Genomic DNA, 18,503 nt, shown 5'->3' on the forward strand with positions numbered 1-18,503 from the left:
CAGTATAAATTTTTTTGCAATAATTTTATCCGATGATTGTCCTGCTGATTATCTACTGACAACTAAATTCCCATTTTCCAAATTGTTTGGCTTCATTTGCATTTGCAATTATATTATTTATTACTTTTTGTTTTGTCTTGTTTCATATAGCATTTTGACAGGGAACACTTAAAACTAATAATGAGCGGAGAGTCAGTTTGATATAAAGGCCAAGACTAGAAACCAGGAGATTGTGAATTCTGATTCTGCCTTATGTACAAAGCCAATTTGGTGATTTTGAACTAGTCAAATGTTCTCAGCCTAGGAAAAAAGTAGTGGCAAATCACTTTCGAAAATGTGTCAAGAAAACTTCATGGACTTTTCAAGCAGTTATCAAAAATCAAGACTGACTCAAAAGCACACATAAAGTTTTTTTTTAAAGATTAGATTTTTGCTTTTTACTAAAGTACTTTGAATTTCATGTAACGTCCTATTAATTTTGTTGAATGATTAACAATTAGGGGTAAAATAAATTCAAAGAACAGAGCAGGTGACCAGAGGGGCCTAGTTTGTTATAAATGCCTCATACTTTGTGCCCCATGCAACCTTAGAGTTACTAGGTATTTCAAATTAACGATACCAAGTGTCTAGAGAAGACGTGTTCAGTGTACTTTATTCACAAATAAGCAAAACTTTTATAATTTAAGATAGGAATAAGAATATTAGACTTAAAAGTTTGACTTGGTACAATATGGAAACAAAATTAATCTTCATGCAATTTCCCAGTTCTTTGTTATACTCATTTCTACCAGAAATAGAATATACTCTGGAAACAGGTTTCCTTTGCTTCAGTTAACTAGAATTTCCAAATGTTAATTGGAGTCTGTGGATTACTGGCATCTGCTTTTCTCAGCCTCCATTCATAACTTCTGAAGTTCTGTCTGTTGTTTTAAAAGTACCAGGTTTTTTCTAAGAAGGAATCATTGGGTAATCACTGTGTATCCAACAGCCACATCCTGCTTGTGAAGATGCATATCCTATCTTGGATCTGTGTCATAGGTGAATTCTTGGTTATCATTAGAAATCCTCTTTAATATTGAAATCAAGACTTGCTCTGTATGTGTAATGGGCTGTGTGAGTAACCTTGAGAGACAAGAAGAAGAGTGCAGCCTAGACAACGGTCAGATAAGCAAAATCTGAGTCCAAAGTGGAAATGTAATTTGAGTAAACATCTCAGAGTTGGCCTTCACAAGTTCTCTGAAATGTAAAAGGAGAAAGGCTTTTTGCAAGATTCTATTACTCTAACATTGCAATTCGAATGATACTAATATTCATAATTTTTGAGATTTGGTCTAGTCTATCTCAAAGGGCTGATGATATGTGAAAAGTACCATATTTTTCGCTCCGTAAGATGCCCCGGACCATAAGACGTACCTAGCTTTAGAGGAGGAAAACAAGAAAATAAAAAATCTGCCTCTGTTTTACAGCCCCAGCATATGGCTCGTCAGGGCTACGCTCCATTGCCCACACCACCAGTCAGCTGAGTGACAACTGGATCTCAGCCTCCCGTAGCCCCGCCGATCACCGGCTGGTCAACCGGAAGTGGCACCATTGCTGCCTCTTCTGTGTCTGCTGCCTCTGCCGGGGAACGCTGGAGCCTTCACCAGTGTTCCCCAGCTATTGCCACTGCCCGGAGCCACTCACCGGCGGCAGCAATCCCCGACGCTTGGAACAGCTGATTGGCGGCATTCCGGGAGGTCGATCCAACACTAATAGGTGGCAGCGGCGGTGGCGACAAGCCGTTCACCGCTGCTGCCTGTTGCTGCCCCGCCACTGTGGCCACCCACTTTTTGGGGGGAAAAGTGTTGTTTTATGGAGCAAAAAATATGGTATATCTGTTCAGAGCTATATGCACCCTGATGATTCAGTTTAAAATAAAGTTACTGTTTATGCAGTAGAGAAAATACATATATATTTTCAGATGCTTCTAGTACCTAGGATTGGGTAATTTTTATTATATTACTCTAATTAATAGAAAACATGTAGGTAGTATTTGCTTAATAGCAGTAATTGGGACTGGAATTTTGTTTTAACTGATGCAGTTGTAAAGTGCTATATCATGCCTAGCAATGGCAATCATAGCCATTCCTGTTGTCAATACTTAAGTGAGGATTGTGAGTTGCTAAGTGGGAACCTTATGTGACCATAATTTGTGACTCCTGCTGCCTTCCCAAAAATAAAGTTAATGGAAAAGTTGACAGAAAGTTGCAAGTTCTAGAGAGTGGCAAGCAGGCTCATTGGTAGGTGAGTACTATAGAGTGAGATGCGGGATTGCGGGATTGGTGAGTATATTTGAGGAAGGGTTGCTGCTGTGCTGAGTAAGCACTGGGGTGCTGCAGAATGAGTGTGTGCTATGAAGAAAGAGATCCCTGGGATGTCATAGTCTATAGTGGGGCTCCTCAGGAGAAAAAACAGGAATGACTTACAACCTTCCTTGCCAGTTTCCTGACCGACTTTGCTTGTGGGAAGTTGGCATGGAAGGTCACAATGGTGATGATGTGACACTGGGATATTGTGACCATTCTAAGTATAAACTGGTTGCCAAGTGCCTAGATCATGATCAAATGATTTTGGGGGCACAGCAACAGTTAGAACATGGAAGACCAGTAATAGATACCACTTATTCAGCACAATTACAACTTTGAATGGTCATGAATGAGAAGTTATTAACTGAGGAGTGTGTGTGTGTGTGTGTGTATGTACACTATATATATATATATATATATATATATATATATATATATATATATATATATATATATATATATATATATATATATATATAACTGTAGCTTCAAGATTAATCATCATGATATTAAAAAATAAAGAATCCTAGAAAGTCACATTGTAAACATAATTTGAACATATTTTGACTTTACCATTGAAAGGTTTTCTCCTTGCCACTTTGGCAAAAAAAAACAACAACAAAAAAAAAACCCAAAAAACCCCACATGCACATTGCACACCATCCCGCCCCAAAATCTAATTTAAATGTGGACATAAAAATGATCTATTGCTGAAAATCAGTTGTAGATTAATCCTTTCAAGTTTGTATGACCATTATACTAGTCAATCTTTATGCCCTAAAAACCCACATTTCTGTGTATTTTCATAGATATCAAATACTAGCAATATAGCTATCCTTAACAGGAAAAATTGATTGAAAGCCTTGTCTATCCTATTTATTTCAATCCTAAATTGGCAGTTATAGCTGGTTCAGCCATATGAATTACTGTTTCTATGTAGATGTCCATTTTTTAGGCAATTACACCTTATATATAAGATTGTAACTGTGTATTTGTGTTATGTTAAGAAATATTCTTTGTATCAGTCTCATTTTAAAATAATAGAGAAGTAATTATTAAAGTGCTTTCTCCATAGGTTTATCAGAAAACGTAAGCTCATTATTCCACAGATCTTATAATTACTATCAGATTCATAAATTTTCTTTAAAAGATTTCACTTTAGAAATTCTTCAAAATTAAAGCTATTGTGAAACAGAAGTAGCAATAATAACATATGTAGCAACTCAACTAAATAATTAATACTTTAGCTCAACAAAATTGCAAGAAGCATTTGAGAAATATGTCAAATTTGTTTTGTTGTTCAGTTTGAAAAGAGTGTTAAAATAGCTTCCATGGGGCTGAGCTGATGCCTAGCAATAATAATATAGAAGATCCATCTTAATGCCCCCATTAAAAGTATCCACTAAAATTAAACCAGGATTATACAATATTATTAAGATTTTCATAAATAATTGAGTCATTATTTTACACACCTACCTATAAACATACATATCTTGTATCATTAATACAGGAATCTCAGTATTTGCCAGGATTTCAGTAGGCCAAATAATAACTGAAATCAAGCCAAGTCATGTTTATCTTACCCCAAATATTCAATTGTAATGCTTGATTTGCAGCAAAACTAGAGAGAAATTCAAATTTATCAGTTGAAAAAGGTCTTAAATCAAGATAAGCAGCCATATGATCAAAATTTGGACTCTAGGTAATTAGCTGATATTTATGACGGTTGTGGTGTCCCTTGTTCATGTGATCACCTTTTGTGACTTTCTGACAAGAAAAATCAATGAAAAAGCCAGATTCACTTAACAACTGGGTTATTAACTTATCAACTATAGTAATTTACTTAGCAACTGTGGCAAGGAAAGTTGTAAAATGGGGCAAAACTCATCTAACAACTGTCTTGCTTAACAACAGAAATTTTGGGCTCAATTGTCATCATAAATCAAGGATTACCTGTACTTCAGGTTTGTGCTCAGATTTTCAATCTTGGTACAAACTGCCTATGGCTCAGTGTTTTGGGTACAGAATGTCTTATGTATCAGTATTTTCTAAATAAATTAGTACACTTATGTATGCAAGAATAAATTTGATATTTATATATTGTGTCCTTAGTTTTTTAGGTTAAAGTTATGGAGATTGCTCTCATAAAAAGCTAGCCATAGTGCATGCATTTGTCTGCTTATTTACTTATTTGCTGCAATTTATGTACTTCTTGATTCCAAACAGTCTGTTGAAAACAAATTACCTATATACTACAAAAGCATTCGTTGTCATGACTTTTAAACTGGTTGAAACAATGCGTTATAGGATAATAATTTTTTCAGCTGAGATATCCCAAATGAACTAACTTAACTTATAATAGAGCCTTGGTGGCGCAGCTGACTAAACTACTGTTAAAAGTAGCACTTAGCTGCCAGCTGCCTGCAATTACTGCGAGTTCAATTGTCACCAGGCTCAAGGTTGACTCACCCTTCCATCCTTTCGATGTAGGTAAAATGAGAACCCGGTTTGTAGGGCAATAAGCTGACTTTGTATAAAATAGAACACTGCTCGGGGGGTGGAGGCCGGCAAAAAGCGCTACTAAGCAGGTATATACAAAAGTATGAAGGCTATTGCTTAATGCATTGTAAGCCGCCCTGAGTCTCCGGAGAAGGGCGGCAAATAAATCGAATTAATAAAATAAAATAAAAAATAAATAAAAAATCTGGGATACATGGCTTCTGAGGGAATAAAATTTGGGGAAGTTGTGGCTGCTTCAGTGCTATTGGCTGCTGATCATGTGATCTTCATTTTCAATATTCTGAGACAGTTTCCCAGTCTCACAGTAATTTCTTCCCACCCAGTAGCAGCCTTGGGCTTGCAACTTCATGCTGGCTTCCCCACTGACTTTCTCCTTGCAAGCTTTCCACAAGCAAAGTAAAAGGAAAAACCAGCAGGAATTAAAGGGAAAGGAGATTAGGAAGGGAAAAAAAGGAAGGTTTCTGATGCTCCATGCCAACTTCCACACAAGGGAACTTGATAGAAAAACTCTCCTGCTCCCACTGCTTTTTTGCCCTAAGCATTCTGTTTCTTTGCTTAATTAAGAAAATATTGAAAAAGTGACTAAACAGGACATGGGTTGTCTAGTTTTTCCTAGATCCCATTGATTGTTTTGGCACAAATAGCTGTATGTACCTTGTCAATGTAAGATTTTCATTCTTTGATGCAGTAAATTTGCTGGTCTGTGACCATAAGATTTATTGATTGATGCAGTAGTACCTGCGTTGACTTTATTTATGTTAATGACAGCAGCAAATTTATTTATAGGGTTGTCTGACTTAACTCATAAAATACTGTTTCTTTACAAATATTCATTCGATAATAATAAATCACTGTTATGATTTTATTCACAGCTCAGCCATCTAATCAGTCCCCAATGTCTTTAACATCTGATGCTTCATCACCAAGATCATACGTATCACCAAGAATAAGCACGCCTCAGACTAACACAGTTCCTTTGAAACCTTTGATTAGTACACCTCCTGTATCATCACAGCCAAAGGTAAGTTTGTTGTAAGAATATAACTCTATTATTGTTAGTCTGCAGTAGGTTCATAGAATCATAAACCATCACATGCTGGTTTATACTTGTAGTTGATAAGGACACCCAAAACCTTTTCAAAAAAGTTGCCAACTGGTCTTTCACATAGTATGAATATCCTTTAATTTTTCTTACCTCCATGCAGGACTTTACATTTCCCTCTATTCAATTTCATCCTATTAATTTCAGCATATTATGTCTAGATTTTGAAATCTGTCTCTCTTAAAAGTTTCACCACAATGTCATCTGCAGATTTTAAATATTCTCAACAACATTCAGTTGATAACCTTTAACGATGGCTAAAGCAAGGTTGTAAACCATTACAGCAAAGACTCCAGCTGACTGCTTTTTGTGTTCATGTAGCTTCTCTAGCTGATATTGAATCAGTAATTATTCAGACCAAATAGGTCTTAATTGGCAATTGAATATTCACAAGTTCCTTAGGCTCTTGTATTTCCAGTATACTGCCAAAGGGTGCTAAATAGATGCCTTGCTACAGCAAACCAGGAAGTCATAGTGTTAAGCAACTGTTGCTGCATTTAGGTTGCTTTTATCAGAATGAGCCACAACATCTCAGGACAAGTTTTATTTTGTTATTGATTTAGCTAATAGTCCCAGTGTCATATAACAGTAGGGTTTATTTTATTCTGGCATAAGTATTGATGAAGGACATTCTGTTGAACAAATGTAGATAGCTAATCAAGTTTTGAACTTCAGGTTACTACTTCAGGTATTAAGCAAGGACCAGTTTTACAGTCAACGTCTCAACAGCCTGTGGCTGCTGACAAACCACAAGGTCATGAACCTGCTTCTCCTCGAAGTCTTCAGCGTTCAAGGTAAATTTACATTAGTGAAATAATTGATTTCATCATGCATTGTAATAGAAATGTTGATTATATTGTATACTCATTTTGATGGCATGCTTTCTCATCTACACATCTTAGTCAGGGTTTTTAAATTAAAGTTTGGATTATGCACTGCAAAAATAATAATTGTAGATGTTATATTTTCTTATTGGAACATTCTGTTTCTTATAAGAAATATATCTCCTGCAGACTACTAATCATATTGCTAAATTTTCAATTTAACCACCAATATATGTTAATGTTTTTCTTACATCTCACAAGTTGGCTTGAAGAACACTAGGATCCATTCAGCTGGACCTAAACAAAGGAATTTGTCTAAGTGCTTTGCGCGTAGTCTTATATTAAACATTTGGATTCTTTTGAATCAGAAACATTTTCAGCTTTGAACCCAAATATTGCTAATTGTAAAATACAGAATGAAATTACTAAATTATCAAATTTATAAGAACTATTTCATTTGTTTCCATACAATAGAAAATGTTCAGATTCCATTTTTATTTGAACAACTACATAGTTGGAAATATCAGAGAGCGATGTAAGATTTTTAAAACGAGGGGAAGATCCCCCTGCCCAATTTCCCTTGATTTTTATGAAAATAATTCCCATCACCTCATGAACGCAAACTTTGTTGTACAACCTAAGAAACAATTTGACTTCAAAACATTTCAAAGAAATTACACATGTCTTACTAAGCCACGTGTTTTACCTTCTCCCAACTCTTTCTCAGAGGAAGAAGGTGGATGCTGGCGTTAACAATAGTAAATATGTACTCTTCAGAGAAACAGCAATTTAATAGATGGTAATATTTTTTTCTTATATGTAAGTCCAGATAGTTTTCTAAAACTGCTTTTTTTGGCTGCTGTTTTTGTTTTATTATCAATATTTCTATGTCATGGTGGCGCAGTGGTTAGAATGCAGTATTGCAGGCTACCTCTGCTCACTGCCAAGAATTTGGCTCAAACCTTCCATCCTTCCAGAGTCAGTAAAATGAGGACCCAGATTGTTGGGGGCAATATGCTGACACTGTAAATTGCTTAGAGAGAGCTGAAAAGCACTATGGAGTGGTATATAAGAAGAATATACTTATATTCTTCTTATAATTCTTCTCCTCAAGAAGCCCTCTCTGGACCCGGCTATTCTAGCAAACTACTGTCCTGTCTCCAACCTTCGCTTTGTGGCAAAGGTTGTTGAGAGTGTGGTGGCACAGCAACTCCTGCAGTACCTGGATGAAACTGTCTACTTAGATCCATTCCAGTCCGGCTTCAGGCCTGGTTACAGCACTGAAACGGCATTGGTTGCATTGGTTGATGATCTCTGGAGAGCTCGAGATAGGGGTTGCTCCTCTATCCTGGTTCTATTAAATCTCTCAGCGGCTTTTGACACCATTGACCATGGTATCTTGCTGCGCCGGCTGGAGGGGCTAGGAGTGGGAGGCACTTTTCTACGGTGGTTCTCTTCCTATCTCTGACCGGTCGCAGTCTGTGTTGGCAGGAGGGCAGAGGTCGACTTCAAGACACCTTATTTGTGGGGTGCCGCAGGGGTCGGTCCTCTCACCTCTTCTGTTCAACATTTATGTGAAGCCGCTGGGTGAGCTCATCTGTGGTTTTGGGGTGCAGTGCCATCTTTACGCTGATGATACTCAGCTGTACATCTCCACCCCAGACCACCCCAATGATGCCCTTGCAGTGATGTCCCGGTGCCTCGAAGCCGTGTGGATCTGGATGGGGAGAAACAGGCTCCGACTCAACCCTTCCAAGACCAAGTTGCTGTGGCTGCCAGTGTCCCGATATAGCCAGCTGATACCATCGCTGACTATTGGGGGCGAGTCATTGGCCCCCACGGAGAGGGCTTGCAACTTAGGTGTTGTCCTGCGGCTTTCTTTAGAAGAGCATATGACAGCCGTGACCAGGGGAGCTTTCGTAAATATCTACTTTTCATTCATACATCTATTAGTTGCCATTTTTTGTGTGCTTTTCCTGACAATGAAAGGCTTAAGGAAGGATAACAGGCATATGCCTTATTTTGGTCTTCATAAGTAACCAGCTAATAAGCCAGACATTTAAATTCTGCTTCAGCGAGTAGATCCATAGCTTGTCAGAGCATTTAGCAAAATCAAGTCAGCAGATTTTTCCAGTATTTAGCCTCTTTTCAATTTTGCTAGCGGGCTATCAACTTTCAGTTCCACAAACAGCTAAATCCTTGGATCCGCAACGGTTATGCAACTGTTTATATTTTTTCCATTCTGCTTTCCCTGCTTCTGAAAAATGGGTTTCTTTTCTAATTGTTCTGAAGGAGACACATTGTGCTACACCATGTTTCAGTTGCTGAATCACTTATTCCATAATTCCTGTAATTTGTGAAATTCCGCTGAGCTTTGCACATTATTTCTACCATAATAAACAGCAAAGAAGGAATTCTCAAATATAAATTCCCCCCCCCTTTCCCCCCTCCTCCCTAACCCCCCTCCCCCTCCCCTCCCCCTGTGGCTTCTTCAAAATAAAACCCAAATTCATAACAGATTATATAATACTTTACCATCCCCTTACTCCATCCCCCATATACTGACCCTTTCTTTCTAATAATATTATTATAACCCCCTTATACTATACATTTCAAAATAACAGGGGAGCTTTCTATCAGGTTCGCCTGATTCGCCAGTTGCGACCCTTTCTAGATTGGGACTCCTTATGCACAGTCACTCATGCCCTCATCACTTCCCGTCTGGACTACTGTAATGCTCTTTACATGGGGCTCCCCTTGAGGTGCACGCGGAGGCTCCAACTGATCCAGAATGCAGCTGTGCGGGTGATATTGGGAGTGACATGGTGCTCACATGTAACACCTCTCTTACGCGAGCTGCACTGGCTCCCGGTGGTCTTCCAAGTGCGCTTCAAGGTGTTGGTTCTTACCTTTAAAGTGCTCCATGGCTTAGGACCTGGGTACCTACGAGACCACCTTCTGCAACCAATAACCTCCCACCAACCAGCATGCTCCCACAGGGTGGGCCTGCTCAGGATGCCGTCACTAAAGCAATGTCGACTGGTGGTTCCCTGAGAAAGAGCCTTTTCTGTGGGGGCACCTACCCTTTGGAACAGGTTACCCCCAGGGATACGAATGATCCCAGATCTTCGTACTTTCAATCGTGCACTTAAGACCTTTCTGTTTCACTGGCATAAATCTCTTCTAATTGTTCTAAATCTTTATGCTGAAGATTCTTAACTCTCTCCCAGAGAGCAACACAGAGTTGCAGTTTGTCAGCAGAAAAAAGGTCCAGAAACTTGTGAATGAGATTTCACAGAACCTAGGGCTGTAGAACAACTAAGTTTACGTAGGTAAAACCTGGCTAGAAAGAATATGCACATAAAAGCCTTATGTCTAAGCAGTATTGTGATTGCTATTGCTATGTCACTCAACTACAAAAGCTCCAAATGGAATAAATTAAAAAACTATTCTTCAAATATTCAAATTAAACATTTATGGAAAGCAGAGTATAAAATACATATGTAATCTAATAATTCTTTTATTCCTTTGGTGATTCTTTAAGGATAGTCGGTGTTTAAAATCAACATTTTATTACTAAAATTATGTCAGTGATTATTGAAATAATTCAGCATAACCTGCATAAATTTAAGAAAAGATTTGTGTAATATATATATATATTTTCATATAAATCCATATTCATTAATAGCTGGCAAAGTAGTAGGAAAAAGAAATATACCATATTTTTCGGAGTATAAGACGTACCTTTTTACCCCCCAAAAGGGGGTGAAAATCTGGATGCATCTTATACTCCGAATGTAGCCCACCTACCCGCTGGCCCCCACCCTTGGGCGGCTGTCGGCCTCTGTGCATCGCATTTTCTGGCATTTTCCTCCCCGATTCTCCAGTGCAATTTGCAGAGCTGAGCGCCCTCCTCCTTCTTGGTGGCTAAAGGGGAAGAAGAAAACTGGGCATGTTGAGAAAGCACATTCTCCAAGAAGGCGTTGATCCATTCTGGGTGGTCAAAATGCCAAGTGGCTGTGGGGAGCTGAGACATTTCTCCTTCATGCCACCCCCCCCCCCAGCTGCTCAGTGCAGTTCAGTTTAAGAGAGCGGGGGGGGGCAACTTAGACTGCGGATGGAGCCCCTCTGGGCATGAAGACCGTTTGGGAGGAGAAGGTGGCTGAGGAGGGAGGAGTGTAGGCACAAGGTGCAAGGATGGGTGGTGGGAGAGACTGCAGGAGAAGCAGCCCTTTCCCCTTCTTCCAGCAACAGGAGTGTGTGTGTTCTCAACGTGCCCATAGTTTTCTTCTTCTCCTTTAGCCACTGATTGCTCCGAGTTCTCCCAGGGTTTGCCTGGAAGCAGCTCTAGCAGTTCTGACGGCTGCCTTCGCAACTTGTGCGAAGATTGGAGATTCCCACTCCCTACAACAGCAGACTTCTCCTTAACCTCCTGAGATAACTGCCCCCATGAAAATCATCCCCCACCCCATTCTACCCACTCCAGTTAAATAGATAGGATTTGTTTTAAACTGATAAAAAGATCTGTGCTACGTGTTATCAAAATCCAAATGAAAGTGAGGACGCCGCTGATCCTGATGCTGGTAGGCAGAGGCAGAATTCTTTTTTTCTCGTTTTCCTCCCCCAAAATTAAGGTGCGTCTTATACTCCAAAAAATATGGTAGATAGAAGATTTAAAAATTATATGAATTAATGTGACAGTGATACACTTCATTCTTTTTCTTAGTAGTCCATCTCCTGGTCCAAATCATACCTCCAATACAAGTGCTTCAAACACAACAGCACCACAGAATGCATCTGGACGGCCTACATGTTCATTAACTCCTACACTAGCAGGCCATTTCAATGAGAATCTTATAAAGCATGTCCAAGGATGGCCTGCAGATCATGCAGAAAAGCAGGTGATTATACATTCAGTGGTTTTCTTGTATGTTATGGATAAGTTCTATTAGAAATTTGTGTACAAGTAGTTTTTGACTTAACGACCACAATTGAGACCAAAATTTCTGTTATTAAGCAAAACAATTGTTAAATGTTTTGCTCTATTTTAAGATCTTTCTTGCCATGGTTATTAAGTGAATCACCAAAGTTAAGTTACTAACATGGTTGTTGAGTGAATCTGGCTTCCCTATTGATTATGGTTTTCAGAAGGTCACAAAAGGTGATCATATGATCCTGGGACATTGCAAATGTCATAAATACGAGTCAATTGCCAAGCATCTGAATTTTGATCCCATGGGGATGCTGCAATAGTCATAAGTACGAAAAATGGTCATACGTTAACTTTTTTTCAATGCCGTAGTAACTTTGAACGGTCACTAAAAGAACAGTTATAAGTCAAGGACTGCCTGTATCTGATAATATTTAGTAAGCATTTTTTGTTAATATTTTTTATAACGTTCCACTCCATTTTGGAAATGGAGAGAGATTAGAATCATGTCTTTGGGTGGGAAGAAACAGGCTGTAGAAACAGCAGAAGTAGTTTTTTAAAAAAGTATTATATAACCTCGAGGAGTTAACTGTTGTTTTCATTCTAGCTCTGTTTACATAGATGTTTACATAGTGTTATATTAAATATATAATTTAATATATATGTTAAAATAGCTATGTAATTTACTTGATATATCCTCAGCAGTTGTATGACCTGGAAATTTAGTTAACTTTGTCTGTAGCTTGAGAAATATTCTAGCTCTTTAAAGCAGAAATAGTGGTAAGAGTCCTATGCTTATGGTCCAGGTAACACTGTAGTATATTTTCAGGTCTTCTGTCGATGGACTTCTGATTCACATTATGAAGCTGTGGGAAAGATTGATCTTGATAACCAATCTGTAATTTCACATGGACTTAATACTAAGCACTCCATGTATGCTTTGGGAATATTTTTTGCTGGCAGAAGAAACCAAGCAGAATTGAATGAGCAGCATATGTCAGCACAGTAGTTTGGAATAATCTAGATATAAAATAAAATCTGATTAATCTTTAGGCCCACACTGGGCCACTGATAATAGGATCATATAATTTCTGGGTTCATTTGTAATGCTATATAATATAATTTAGTTAATTAAGATTAATTAAATAATAATAATTGGCTGAACTTCTATAAGATAGAAACAAACTAATAACTGATGATGTTATCTAGTTTGGATAATAAAACATATGCCAGAAAAGAACAAAGCTCTGAGAGCACCAACAATCCCTCATTTTAACCCTGAGCTATGATTATTGAAACAAACAATATTTTGATTCAGTGTAATGTGAATCCAGTCAGTATATTTCATAGCTTAATATAAGTATTATCAGCTGAATCTTAACCATTTATTTTTAGCATTTCTCAAAACACTGAGCAGGATTGTGACATTTACCAACATTTGTACTAAAGGTCCCACTTTCAGATACTTGTCCTAAATTGGTCTGTCCTTTCTCTTTGTGATAATTTGAATAGTTCTGCCTTCTCTTTCTTACCTCTGCATTTTGCATTCACATTTGAGCAGTTAATATACTGATTCTTAGGTTTATTTCAAATGTACCCGAGAAAGTTTTAATACAGTTGTTAGAAAAATTAGCCAAGTTTTCTTTCATTTTAAGCTTTAGCCAGATGCCCTCTTTATAATTCTGGGCTATTTGCATGTGCTCTTTTTTTGCTGACCTGGTTTAACCTCCTTTTCCTTATTGCATGAATATTAACTTGTTTTGTTTTTAGATGTTTAGTAAGCTTTTAGGTTTTTCAATAAGCACCGTTCTTTTTCTTTCTTTTTTCTTCTTCTTTTTTCAGCTAGAATTATTTACATCTGTGCTTTTTACTTAGATGTGTATAAATATCCCAGAATATTTCAGGAAACATTGATTTGGAAGTTCTGAGATTAATTTGTTATACCATGAAAACAGAACATTCTTGGATCATAGCAAATTACTTACTATTCTGAAAAGTTTACTTTTGGAAAAATGTGGACTACATTTGGAAGGCACAAATTGCTATCTTCCAGAGCAGGGGTCAGCAACCTGCGACTCTAGAGCCCCATCTGGCTCTTTCATCCCTCTGCTGCGGCTCCGTTATTCAAAATATGTGTCACAACCGCCAAAGTGTGACACCCACCAGCATGCGATTTATTGAGATTTTCAACCCCGGGTAGGCCAACCATGGATAAATCCAAGAAAAGAAAAGTTTCAGAAGAAAACAGAATATTTAATTCAACTACATATGCTAGTTTTGTGGCCGCTCAAGAAATAGTCAGGCACAGGAAAGGTTTTGTGGCTCCTGGTGTTTTCTTTTCTGTGGGAAATGGGTCCAAAGGGCTCTTTGAGGTTTAAGGTTGCAGACCCCTGTTCTAGAAGAAAATAGATTATGGGGACATATGTGATTTTATCTCAGCTTTTAGTTTCTCATTTCCTAAGAATTTCCTATCTAAGCTTTCTTCTTTAAGAGTATTTTAACAATAGATCCAATTACTCAGGAAGGAGGTAAGGTTCCATTCCTGAATATACTGAGAGGATGGACAATGATCAGTCACTAATTCTTTAATTTGGATTTATTAACTGATCAAGGAATTGGATTGAATGGAGTAAATTCTCTCTGATAATCCCAAAATTACAAAAATTGAAAAATTTATATCATGAGAGGGTTGCTTGAATTCAGAAGAAGATGGGAAGAGAGATTCTAGTCTTTCTGGCAGTTAGGAAGGTAGTTCACTTGGAAAAGGGCAAGGTAGGTTATTGGTCTTAAACCTTTCTTTGCCCATATATAGTTGTCCTATCATTAGTCATATGGGTTTGAGTAATAGTAATTGTGACATTTGCTAGGCTTCTGCTTATATTCTATATATTCTTGATTTCCAACCATAATACTTTTTCTGCATATTTTCTTTTTATTTGAATCTCCTTTTATTTTGTACAAGTGAAGTTCTTTCTTCCCCACAACAGCCTGATGAGATGGGTTGGACTGAGATAGAATGCCTGGCCCAAAATTACACAATTGGCTTCATTTCAATAATATAATGCTATCTTTTCATTGTCTTGCTTTGCAGTCTTCCCTACAGTGCCTTGCCTTGGCTCTGCCTGTTCAGTTCAGAGTTTGAGAATTTAAGATTACTTCATGTCAGCCAAGTAAATGTAATAAAACTAACAATGATTGCAGCAAACTTACATTTTATTTATTTATTAGCATTCAAGAACATCTTGGGTGATAGGAGAATAATTGTGATTGCTTTATGTTAGTAAATTAATCTGTTTTTTAATAGTCTACCCCAGTTGGCAGGTCAAAGAAGTATCACAATGCAGCAGGATAATTAACTATAAAACAACAGTTTAGGGCTTTGTATGCTTGTTTATTTTTAGGATTCTAGTTCTCATTCAGCATTGCAGATGTAATAAGTATGGAAAGAGAGTTTACATACTCAGATTTTAAGGGAAGGATTTTTATTTTAATATATGAAACCTTATAATTGTTAGAATTATTAGATTTTCATTTTTTCTTGTAAGAAATTAAGAATGCAAAATATTTTTAAGTGATGATTTTCATGATTAGTCTCTGAGAATTATTCATATAATTATCAATAATGAATCAAAATATTGAAACTGTTTTCCATTATTACAACCAATGCTATTCCACTATAGTTTTGTTATGACAGAAAATTAAGTGGTTTGGCTGGAAAAAAAGGCAAACTTTTTCAGTGATATGTAAAATTTAGTGAAAAAAATAGGCTGAAGTCTAGATTGCTGTCATATGGTAAAATTGAAAAATGTTATTTTATGGGTGCCAGAAAATTGGGTTTTCTCCCAACTGTACTTCATGTTATTAAACATATAGACATCTTTTCACTAATACTGTAAGCTTTTATAGTAGGTATTCGTTTTTGTCTAAATTGTCTAATAAATGAAATACGTTTTTGAATAGTTGCTTTTAATTTTTTAGGCATCAAGATTGCGTGAAGAAGCTCATAATACAGGAAGTGTCCATATGTCTGAAACTTGTACTGAATTAAAAAACTTAAGATCTTTAGTTCGAGTATGTGAAATTCAAGCAACTTTGCGTGAGCAAAGGTAATTATTTATTTTGGGTGCATTTTTTTGATTTGCCAAATTTCCGGTTATATTTGTTTGTACAACTTTTATATAAATGTAGGAGGATTCCCTAGTGCACAGTCAAGGGCTAGGAACTGTTAGAATTTAATACCAGGATGATGCTGACTGAAACAGGCATAATACCTCCCTCCACAGCCATTGAACTACTGAAGGTACCCTTGTGTGCTCCGGATCTTGAACAATAATTTAGTCCATTATGTGTACCATTAAGGTAGGTCAACCATTTCCAGGCCCAAGAATTTTATCCTTTTAAAAAAAGTTTAATAAATCATATAATTAGTTGTGTTTATCACAGTATAACTTCTTACTGAAGAATCAGTTCGGTATCTTAGATGCTAATTATATTATTTTCTTTTATAGGATACTCTTTTTGAGACAACAAATTAAAGAACTTGAAAAACTAAAGAATCAGAATTCCTTCATGGTGTGAAATATTGAATAATTGCACATGGGTTTTAAGTACAAGACTGTAAAACTAGTTGCCCAGTCTTAACCTTTTTTTCAGCTGCATTTGAGTAGACTTTGGACCGTTGAGTTGGGCAATACAAAATAAAAGGGGAAAGGGGAAAGGAAGGAAGTCATTCGGGGGAAAAATACAAGAATGATTTGTAAAACCCTTGAAATGTAGATTTCTTGTAGATGTATTCTTCACGTTGTAAATATGTTTTGTAGAGTGAAGCCATGGGAAGCCATGTGTATCAGCTTAGACATCCAAAACTAATCAATGCTGAGATGGCTAAATACCTAGCCTTTTACATGTAAACCTGTCTGCAAAATTAGCTCTCTTTTTTTAGTTAATTTATCGTTCAGAAAATCTTGCATTTCCTGAAATACAATGCAAGCGCCAGGTGATCTGTGTCTCAAAGCTGCAACAGTTTGAAACAGTTAGGGTAATGTACAAAATATCATGAAACAACTGTTTCCACACTTGCACCTAATCAACAGCAGTGCTTTTCCATTTCTGTTTTACAGAGCAGTGTTCTTAATTTTCTGTGTTCATTTTCTTTTTAAATTCCTAGATCTGATTTTAATAGGGTTTTTTTTAATTCTTCTAATTTCTTCATTTCATAAGGCACTGTTGCTATGGCACTTTTCTATAATCTTTTCATTCCTGTGTACAGTAGCTTAAAATTGCAGTGATTGAGCATAACCCACTTGTTTGTATAAATTATTGAAATGTATTTCCATTTGCACCCTGAAAGAATGGACTGATACTACTACTGGGCATATGTGTTTGAAAGTACATCCCTTTCTCAGATTATAAGGAAATAGCCCAATGAACATGTCAACATGGTTGTGGGAGGGAAGGAAGGAAAAAGCTAGTCAGATGTGAATTGTATCTGTTGTAATAAACATGTTTTCAAACAAAGAAACAAACAAAAAACCACTGGTTCTCTTTTCCTTTGTCGATAACATATTACAATTTAGACTGTTTGGGGATTCTTCATCAAAGCTATTCTTGTTGAATACTTTTTTACTTAATTAAAAATAAGTCCTTCTGGAAAGTTTTGTTTAAAAAAAATTGTAATTGTGTATAAAATATTTAATGACATTCAACAAGGATCAGTGACACCTCCCAACAGTTGTCATATGTTAACTCCTGGTTTTTACCTGTCTTGCTATTATGACTTTTCATTTGAAAGGATGTTTGTGTTGTAGCTAACTGTTCAAGTCTGGTGCTGACTGCTGTTCTTAGCCATCACAAAATGCTGACTTTGTGTAATTGGAGTGTCTCACTGTTTGAAAATGGTGGGAAAGCTCAGCTTTGTATATTGTTTCCTAAAGTATATTAAAAAATAAAAAAGAAACTATTGCTACTACAAAATAAATTTGGGTTTTTTTTCCAAAAAAAATAATGATAACCTTTGTTTAAGTCTTTATACATTCTTAAAAGTCTGATTAGAAATTTAGGTCATGCGGAAAAATGGCCAACTTGCAAACCAGCTGTGGCACTGTTGATGTATTGACTTAAATTCATTCAGAGATGCAACTGCCTCAGAAAAACAGAGTCCTGCTTATTTATGTATGCTTCCTCATTTGCTTGTAAATCTGTTCTTATCTTTTTGTCTTCTTGATAACACACTGTAAAATGAAAACACTCTATAAAATGATTTCGCTTGATAGAGACCTCAAAGAAGATGTAATATTTCCAAAAGTTTTAAATCCAGAAAAGGAAAAAAAAGCTATTTTTGTAAAACAAACAAACTTATTATAGCACTGTTTACTAATTTACAATCACTTTCTTATTTTAAGAGCATAAAATGTATTATGTATTACCTGATATCATAAAATCATGTTTGCTTGATGAAAATTGAAAGTGGTTGATTTATACAATTAAAAGTGCATCTAGGTGGGTGATAATGCAACAGTATAACAGATTAGTAAAAAAATAATAATTTATATAAGTTATGGAAATATATTAATGTAGTTAAAATAGAGTTTAATACACTGAATTCTGGTGTTTCAATAAAGACAGTGTTTATGGGTCAGCTTCTTTGTGCTGTTCTGTTCTTTGTGGATCTTGAGTAGATTCACAGGGCAAAGAGGAGTTTTCCCATTCTAAAGTTCTGTTGATTTGTTCTGTTCTCTTGAACAAGAAGAGCAGTCAAAATTTCATGTAATTGATGTTAACCA

At 36.6% G+C, this 18,503-nt stretch overlaps 1 protein-coding gene across 8 annotated transcripts in view; it reads left to right on the top strand.

Moving 5' to 3' along the window:
* The window catches only part of WAC (WW domain containing adaptor with coiled-coil), a 67,887-nt gene extending 50,189 nt beyond the window's left edge, over positions 1–17,698 (top strand). For all 8 annotated transcript variants that reach the window (XM_034402078.3, XM_034402077.3, XM_034402081.3 and 5 more), the window contains 5 exons: positions 5,738–5,886; positions 6,643–6,761; positions 11,518–11,692; positions 15,700–15,827; positions 16,230–17,698. In XM_034402078.3, the coding sequence (XP_034257969.1) occupies positions 5,738–5,886; positions 6,643–6,761; positions 11,518–11,692; positions 15,700–15,827; positions 16,230–16,299 (641 nt within the window). In that variant the 3' untranslated portion in view covers positions 16,300–17,698. The remainder of the gene's footprint in view (positions 1–5,737; positions 5,887–6,642; positions 6,762–11,517; positions 11,693–15,699; positions 15,828–16,229) is intronic.
* The last annotated feature ends 805 nt before the right edge of the window (positions 17,699–18,503 follow it).

The sequence above is a fragment of the Pantherophis guttatus genome, chromosome 4, assembly GCF_059756535.1.
Source record: "Pantherophis guttatus breed Tessera chromosome 4, ASM5975653v1, whole genome shotgun sequence".
Classification (NCBI taxonomy): domain Eukaryota; kingdom Metazoa; phylum Chordata; class Lepidosauria; order Squamata; family Colubridae; genus Pantherophis; species Pantherophis guttatus.